The sequence below is a fragment of the Asparagus officinalis genome, chromosome 5 (assembly GCF_001876935.1).
Source record: "Asparagus officinalis chromosome 5, Aspof.V1, whole genome shotgun sequence".
Classification (NCBI taxonomy): Eukaryota; Viridiplantae; Streptophyta; class Magnoliopsida; order Asparagales; family Asparagaceae; genus Asparagus; species Asparagus officinalis.
In genome coordinates this window covers 129,534,175-129,543,001 of record NC_033798.1, presented here as the reverse complement: position 1 = coordinate 129,543,001, position 8,827 = coordinate 129,534,175, and the positions used below count along the sequence as shown (strand labels likewise).

At 35.9% G+C, this 8,827-nt stretch overlaps 2 protein-coding genes across 3 annotated transcripts in view; both read right to left on the bottom strand.

The window, feature by feature from the left end:
- Window positions 1-610, bottom strand: part of LOC109841329 (probable small nuclear ribonucleoprotein F) — a 5,258-nt gene extending 4,648 nt beyond the window's left edge. Inside the window, exon 1 of one of the 2 annotated variants that reach the window (XM_020410265.1) lies at window positions 472-610. In XM_020410265.1, the coding sequence (XP_020265854.1) occupies window positions 472-477 (6 nt within the window). In that variant the 5' untranslated portion in view covers window positions 478-610. The remainder of the gene's footprint in view (window positions 1-471) is intronic. The other variant, XM_020410264.1, reaches the window with a different exon arrangement.
- Window positions 3,120-7,135, bottom strand: LOC109841328 ((DL)-glycerol-3-phosphatase 2). The gene is made up of 6 exons (XM_020410263.1): window positions 6,931-7,135; window positions 6,618-6,842; window positions 5,934-5,994; window positions 5,609-5,756; window positions 5,416-5,492; window positions 3,120-3,688 (listed from the first exon to the last, which is right to left on the bottom strand). Exons 1-6 carry the CDS (start codon window positions 7,016-7,018, stop codon window positions 3,556-3,558), a joined length of 732 nt encoding a protein of 243 aa, XP_020265852.1. The 5' UTR covers window positions 7,019-7,135; the 3' UTR covers window positions 3,120-3,555.

The window sequence follows — 8,827 nt, the reverse complement described above, 5'->3', positions numbered from 1 at the left end:
CCCCATGATCCTTATCCTGCTACAAGGTAATGTCCAAACTCGAAATTTCTACTCATTTCATAAAGAACCGACTATTTGCTAACCGACTATTTGATCTTTAAAATTTAGTTCCATGTACTCAAATGGATAAAGCGTCCAAAGCTACCACGCGTATTCAAACAGATGAGCAAATAATTTAAAAAAAAAAGTGCAATAAAGAAAGTTTTTCACTCGTATATACACAAAAGAAACTGTAGGTTGAGGGTGAGGCAGATTATACGATTTTATTTCCATTACGCAAGAATATTCTAAACCCTAACAAAGCAACACTCCAAGTTTAAAAAGTTAGGGTTTTTTCAGGTAAAGATACAAAAAAAAAATTCTAGGGTTTTCTTTTCGTATTGCTACTCGTCGAGGGAAAACAGAACCCTAGGGTTTCAATGACGCGTCGTGAAGATCTCAAACTAATCGGGGGAGGGGGGAGAGACTTACTGCCATGATAAAGGGGAAGCGGCGGGGAGCGAAGAGATGAACAAAGCCAAAAATTTCCAAGTTCTCCTCGGCACGAAGAAGAGAAAAGGAGGGTTTTTTTTTTATTTAATTAAGTTATTATTTAACCTTCTAGGGTTTAAGGTCGGTGTAAAGGTTTTCAGGCCTAGAGCTGCTGCTGGGCTTTCTGATGGGCTTTATAGGATGGAGGAGTTAAAAACGCGGCCCAAAAGACTGCGCTTTCAAATTATGCCAGCTTACGTTTTCATTTTGGCTAAATATCCATATTGATATTTTAATTTCACCACATTTACCAAGAAGGTATTTTAATTAGGCAAACCTGTTTTAAGGCATTTTAATTGATTCAACTTACCAATAAGGTCATTTTTCCCGTCGGCGACCAGTTTTCTCGCCTCGTCACGTGCGTGGCACGTGATGACTTAAACTGGTTTTTAGCTGCTGATGTGGCACAGATCTGTCCTATTTTGGGTGAATTAAGATTTTTAGATGGTTAATTCCCGCCTTTAAACACCAGCATGTCAGAAAATTCGTGCCACATCAGCAGCTAAAAAACAGTTTAAGTCATCACGTGCCACGCACGTGACGAGCTCTCGTCGAAAAACTGGTCGCCGACGAGAAAAATGGTCTTGTTGGTAAGTTGAATCAATTAAAATGCCTTAAAGCAGGTTTGCCTAATTAAAATACCTTCTTGGTAAATGGAATGGAATTAAAATACCAATATGGGTATTTAGCCTTTTCATTTTTATCAAGCTTTTCTACCCCCTCGCCCTCAATTTGACTTTTCAATTCAAAGATCAAAAAGAAATACATGCTTTTGTTGCAAAATAGCTCGACATTATTTATCAAAGCCAGGGTCCGGCATTTCTTTTTTGGAGGATAAGCGACGCGTACCTTCGATTTTTACATAAATTGGAGATGGATAGTTTAATTTTACCGGAACATGCCGTGACAAGATTTACACGGGTAAGGTTCATGATTTATTTTTAGTTCATTTAGATGGCTTTTTTGCATAAAAAATGAGGAGATATTTTTTTTAATATGCGGAGTTCTTCCTATATCTTCTCACGATTGCGCAAAACTCGCTTCTCGACGAGTGGGGCCCAAACTTTAAGGCATCAAAATGCCCAAAAATATATTAGAGAACCAAGCTAATATAGGATCAATACTTAGGGGTATCCAAGTGTTGGAAAAGTAACTTGAGACTACAAAGTAAAAAATACGTAAACTTTGGGGGTAGCAAAGTGAAAATAAGCCACTAAATAGCCAAAAGGAATTCTTTTATTTTAACCCCTTACATGTTTTACATTTAGTTAGTGCTTCAGATAATTGAAATTGTTATTAAGTCCTCCAATTGTTAAGCTATTTTCAAATTAGTCCCTCAAACCATTAAAATTTTTATTAGGTCCTTTGATTTTTAACCTATTAATATTTCAAATCAATAGTAGACTTAGCAAATCATAGCGATCTATTTGGGACCTATTTGAAACAACCTATGAGAATTGAGGGGCCTACAGCTACAGAAATGTCAATGTCCAATTTTTAACAATTCTCTATGTTTCTTTACATAAACAAATTAATTTCTCATTGATGAGCAATTTGGGGACCAAATTGAAAATAAGCCACCAAAATAACCCAAAAAGGCTTGCTCCATATTAGTCCCTAAACCCATCCTTCAAATCATTAAAACTATTATTTGGTCCCCAATTCATAAGCTATTTTAAAATTAGTCCCTCAAAAGGATTAAACTTACTACTAGCTCTCTTGATTCTTAAGTTACTTTGAAATTAGTCCTTCAAATCATGAGTAGAATCAACAATTGGAGAAATCTATCTGAATCAAACTATGACAATTGAGGATGTAACTGAAACTTCAATATGGGACAGCTCTACGGGTCACGCCCGTGCAATGCACGGGCTCTCTAACTAGTAATTGTATCTGGAGCATGGGGTAGGAAATGAGAAGAGTAAATAAAGAAATCATTTACTAAAGTTTCAGAACCAGTGATTGAGTCAAGAGTGGGTCATCCTTCTTTATTTTTTATTCATCCTTATAAGAACTCTCAGGGCTGAGTTTAACCTTCTTATGCAACATTTGCCAACGCCGGCTTTTCCTCAAATAAGAGTTATGCTAATGTTTTTGGTTTTTTAGATATTAGTCCCTCATATATTCAATGATTTCATATTAGTCCGTCAAACCTTTGAAAGTGCTCACAAGTCCCTCAAATTCCAAAGGCTCCTCCAAATTGATCCCTCAACGACCAAGATGCTCCTCAACTTATGTTTTAGCAATTTCAAGGATTTGAAGGACTATTATGGAATTACTGAAGATTTGAAGAGCTAATAATATATTTAAAAAAAACCTACTTTCTTAGCGAGAGTGAAAAAAAACATACAGAAGGAAAGCATAAGGAAGCATTTTATGGCTATGGCAGTGAGTCAGGGATAATCCGGAAATAATATCGATGAAGGGTAGTAGGGGCAATTTGGTCATTTCACAACCCCCCCAAAAGCTTCTGAGGTGATTTGCGCTCATACCATTCTACCTCCTTAAAGCATTATCGACGTTAGCAAAGGCATTATGTTGCAAAGTGCACATATAAGAATCAACCGGCTTAAACTTACAGAACTCCATCCAAAGGTAAAAAAGATTCACATATCAAAGCACAGTCACAACTGATGTAAACTCTTATGAACTGTGTCATAATTGCACTGGTCAACACTTTGAAGCACAAAGAGAATAGGGTATCATCAAACACACCCCAATTATTACCAGAAATAAAACAGGTCGGTTTGGTACTTATCATGCCGCGAATGGCTGAAAAGGACATACAAATATACCTCTGCATTGAAGAACAGACGTAACGATTCCCATAGCTGAAGGGATACTTTTGAACCAATTGGATGTAAATTATCAATATCAGTAACTGAAGAATAAATTATCTTTCAATCGGAAATGAACTCTCAAATAGCATCGACCACTGAGATCGTCCTTGAAATTGATCAGATAGGCCGCTGCTTTGCAATTGGAACAGCAGTGAGAATGGAAGGATTATTCTGGCATCAACTTTCAGTTCTTAGCATCTTGGAATGGAGGCAAGCCCCAGTTGCTCGGGTTGAAATCCAATAAGGAAGTGAGGACTTCATCTGCATCTTTTTGATATGAGGCATCCAGTTTGGGGTCAGGGACCATAACTACATACCTATACGATGGATGATGATATAATAATAGCATATGATTATGCCAATAATAGAAAAATAATACAGTGAATAAAATAGGAGAAATTGCAGATTACAGCCACCTCTTTTAAGGCTTCTTTCTTACAACTCAAAGTAGTATAGTGAAACACCGACATATTCCGTGTGTGTGGATACTGGCATGACCTCATGTGCCCAGGAGTCTGCGTGCGCCCGTGTAAATATATGGGATGAGCATCTAAGTGTGCGAAACAAAATAAACTAAACATATTATCATGAATTGGAGCATATATTGATGATTAATCCCTAACATTCTAGAACTAGGATTGCAGTTGAACTTCTCTCTTTACTAGGGATCAATCGACACTGACAAATGCTCCAGCTATGCCGTCTAGTCAAACCAGAGCCTTCTTGGGTCATCCTTACCTATTACCCTTAGCTTCTCAAAAGGTAGCTTATGCCTTTCTGTTTCCAACTTCAACCAACTGATTCTTCGCGCATTTGCTTCCCAATACTTTTGGATAGCAAGGTATTGCATAAAGTCGGCTTCTCTTAAAAAAGAACAATCAGGTATAACTAATAACGCAATGCAATGTATTTTTATCCTGCATTTCTCTTTCTGATTGATTTAGCGGGCCAAGGAATATCCAGCAGACTTAACTTCTTTAGTATAACAATTTCAAACCATATATTGCTAGTCAATCATTCCCTCCTCACGTATCATGCACTTTTTGGAACTCCATACACTATATTATTTGCTTATATTTTCCACCTGGTATTTAAGGAGACTATATCATATTTAAACCATTATATCTTGTTCCAACTACTAACAGTCTACAACTCTGATAATGTCGCCACAGAACTCTTTCTTTGAAGCTCACGTTTATTCTATTGACTATAAGCAGGTGCATTCAAAGCTCAATGTAGATTAACAACGAAATTTCCCAAAAAGAATATGCTTCATACGCATGTACCTTATGAAATATAAAAGAAGGACCAAATAGTCAATAAAATGTAAATCTTCCAAAGGAAATATGCTTCATGATCAATTATAGTTGGAAAACAAAATATGATTTATTGATGCCACTTTTCTAAGAAAATGTGTTTTTTTGGGGGGCTGTGGGGGAGGGGGGGTCTGCTCAATCATATGCTCTGGATATGGATAGTGCAAATAGACGAGAGCAACCGTTAAATTGTTATCCAGAAGGATGGGGCGTACCAGATTTAATACCACTTCGAAACTCGATCGCCTCATTTTTCATTATTTACGAATTTTCTGAGATTAAAAAAAAAAATCCTCCTCACATGCATGAAAGCAAAAGTGTTTTGAGTCTAAAAATATATTGTTTTATTTTAACTTTACAAAGTTCCAACAGTATCATGAATTAAAATTAAAAGGTGTAAAGCTGACACGAGATTCAACTTAAAAAAAACATATAACTATTTCCGATAGAGCTGTCTAGGGAACAAGTTGCTCATGCTAAATGCAAAATTCGTCGTACTAGGAAAAATGTTGACTATAGATTAATAACTAAGCCAGGTAAGCAAATAATAGTACATTGGGTAAGCTTCATATTAGATTTTGAGCGGTTTGGAAGTATGAGTCCAGTTTTGCATCATTATGTAAGGTCACAGTTCCAAGATATTTACTAATGCAGGAGATCACAATTTCAGAAAAGCAATAATCTTCAAAATTCTGAACAAGAAAAAACTCTCCAGATTAGGTACTTACATCCCTGCATTCTTAGCTGCAGCTACTCCTACCGGTGCATCTTCAAACACCAAAACATTGCTTGGGTCAACATTAGTCTGTATTAAACATCAATGTGTAGGAAGCCAAAAAAAAACGAGAATATGAGAAAACAATATGTAAGTAGTTAATTCCTGCTAATAAAGAATAAGGAAGATTATTTTACTAAATGTACCTCAAATCTTCTGGCAGCAACAAGAAAGCAATCAGGAGATGGCTTTCCCTTCTTCACTTCTGGATCATCACCCGTAACCACATGATGCATCATGGCGAAAATATTACCATGATTCTGAGTTTTCAAAGCAAAATGTCGTTTGTGGGATCTGGAGAGATATATGCAGGTGTGAGCTTAACGTTTGCAATAATTTCATAGTTTACATAGGTCAAATGCCCATGCAAGTGTATAAAAGTGACTTTAAAAAATAGTCACTAGTTTATGCAGAACTAGAATGTAAACAAAGTTGCGAGAAACAAAAAAAACTAGTAATAATTAGATTTACCCTGTCGCCACAGCCATGGGTACCCCATTTGCATGAAGATGAGTGATCAGGCGTTTGACACCTGCAGAAGAAATGATTCCAACAAAAAAACTTAAAACCCAACAGCAGATGATAATAAAAGCATTCACAATTTCTATTTTTTCCGATGAACATTCTTGAGAAATAACTAAGCATGTCCTTTGAATTCTGATGTGGACTGAATAGCTAGTGCTTCGCAAAGAAATGATGAACCTTCTACTGATCAACTCATAAAATCATTTTGTCAATTTCATCCGAACACAAGAACCATTAGTAAAGTTCCATCTCCATTGTTCGACCAAAAATACTTTGCAGTTGAAATCTGCATATCTATATATAGTTTACTGATGCGGAATCCTTGAATTGAAGATTGAAATTTTGCGCTGCTCGATGACAGAAAACTTACACAGATGGAAAGGGTACAGTTACAAGCATAGCCACGCCGTACAACATCATTCAATTTAATGTGCTGGTTAAATATAAGATAAATCTTAGACTTGAGTATTAGTCACTAGCTGGGTTAATCTGAGTGCTAAACAAACAATGGGCATCCTCCACAACCATAAAAACTACAACCCACGCCTGAGATTGAGCCATTCTCTCCAATAAAACCATTTCTTCTCACTGAGGCATTATATCAAACACCTTGTGTGCAAGAAATCTCACCAGGCATCTCCTTGCAATCGGGGAACATGTGCTGAAGCATCCCTTCCCTCTCTTCAAGAAAACCTTCGGGGGTCAGCTGATCAGCAATCCCCATCTCCTCAACGAAAATCTTGGCAGATTCAATGGCTTTCCTCCCCATCAGTTTGGGCTTCAGAGACCAATCGAAGGTCTTCCCAAATCGAGCCAGGATCTTCTCTTGCACCTCCGAGTAGAATATCTCAGTATCTAAGTCCAAAATCAGAACGACCCATCACTAGAAATTTCAATAAATAAAATTAAAAAAAAATGGTATTTTTTTGAGGTGTTTTATTACCGAGGAGAAGGCCGTCCATGTCGAAGACGACGTGGGTGATCGAGGGCTTAACGGATGAGTACAAACTCGCCGCCGCCGCCGTCGCCATTGTGGAGATCTGATGGGCTCTGTCGTGGGATTTTGATTTGAATGCTGAAAACGGGTAAAAGCAGCGACTTTCTTTTCTGTATGGGGTACCGATAGAGCAGATTGTTAAATATCTTAAAGTTTTGATCATTTGCAAATAAGAGGCTGTTTGGTTCGCTATTATAAGGGGTGGAAAACTCAGAAAACCCCTCCACGTCAGATTTTTAGTCCTCCACGTCAGTTTTTTTGTTTCCGTCCATTTCTTTGTGCCGCTTTGCAGTGTATGCGCGCGTCGGATTGGAAGAGGGAAAACTCGTTTGAAATCAGGTCCGCCACTCAGATTTTTTTCCCTCTCTTGATTTCTTCCCAAACCGAGTGAAATTGATGAAAACAATCTGTCACGTCAGATTTTTTTCCCTTCTCTGCTTAGTTTAGCAAAAGTTTTTCGCTTTTTTTCTATTCTCGAACAAACATAGAAACAATTAATACATTGGTTTCTCACTATTTTTATGTGCGAACAAAGTCATAACAATCACTATTATGAAAAAGTTGGAAACCTTTGAAAACCAAAATTTATAGTTTCTTTACATGGAATCGATTTCATATATACTATATATATAATATATATATATATATATATATATAATATATATATATATAATAATATATATATAATATATATATATATTATAAAATTTTTCCCTTTACAATTACGGAGATATTTGAACTAGATGGTGCACATCTATAATTTAAAAGGGTTTCCGTCTTGTTACACCCTAAATTCTTTAATTTATTGATTAGATATAATAGTTTAATTTCAGGTTGTTATCTACAATAACTTAATAGATTTTAGGGTGTAAATTATAAATATGAAGATTAGAAACCCTTTGCTTATTTTTAATAGTTTGTAAATAAGTTATTCTCTACTAGGAAAATCGTACAAATAAATACCATTTATGGCACGCCAATATTCGAATTAGAAATTGCGCATGTCCGACTTGTATTAGGCATTACTCTATAAACTATTAGTTCTCAGTATACATGTTTTACTCATACATCAAAAAGAGAAACTTAAGTCTATTTGTTGAGCTACATAGATATTTCTTGTACTACTCTTTTGCGTGTTTGCTAATTAACGCACACAGAAAATTGTTTTATTAGATTATTTATTGAAGTCCAAGGTGTTGAAGTTATTAAGAAAAAGAAAAATTTTAAAAAAAAAAAAAAAAAAAAAAAAAAACTAGTGATATTAATTCTGTATCACAAGATGGGTATACAAGTTTCGTCCATTCAGAGTTCAAGACTCAATTTCTAGTACTGATGATCATGCCTCAAAATACCACGCATAGATACCTCTTGGCTGAAAATTAAACACCAGAGTTGTCGTAAATGAAGGGAACATTGAACCCAAAATGAATACAAAAGATAAATATCGATAGCTTGAGTATGTTTAGGCCCTTTTTAACAAAGGATTAATGAAGAGGGATTAAGGAGAATGATTAACCTGTTATGTAAGTTTTTTTTAGCTATTTGTGATCAGTTTTAGTGTTGGGAATAATAATGAATTTGACTTTTTTTTTGTATTTTGAGGGGTTAAGTCTTATTCCTTCTAAATAGGAGTATTAGTAAACCCCTCATGTTGAAGGGTTAACTTATTTTAATTCATCTAGCTTAACCATTCTGTATTTTTTTGTCAAATTATGGAGAGTTAACTTACTTTAACCTTTATATAGGTTTTTTATGTTTTGACCTGTGTTATGGTGTTTTCAGTCACCAAAGTACGGTCCTTTTCCAACGACGGACATGTGTCCCCCCTGCATGTACCGCTCAA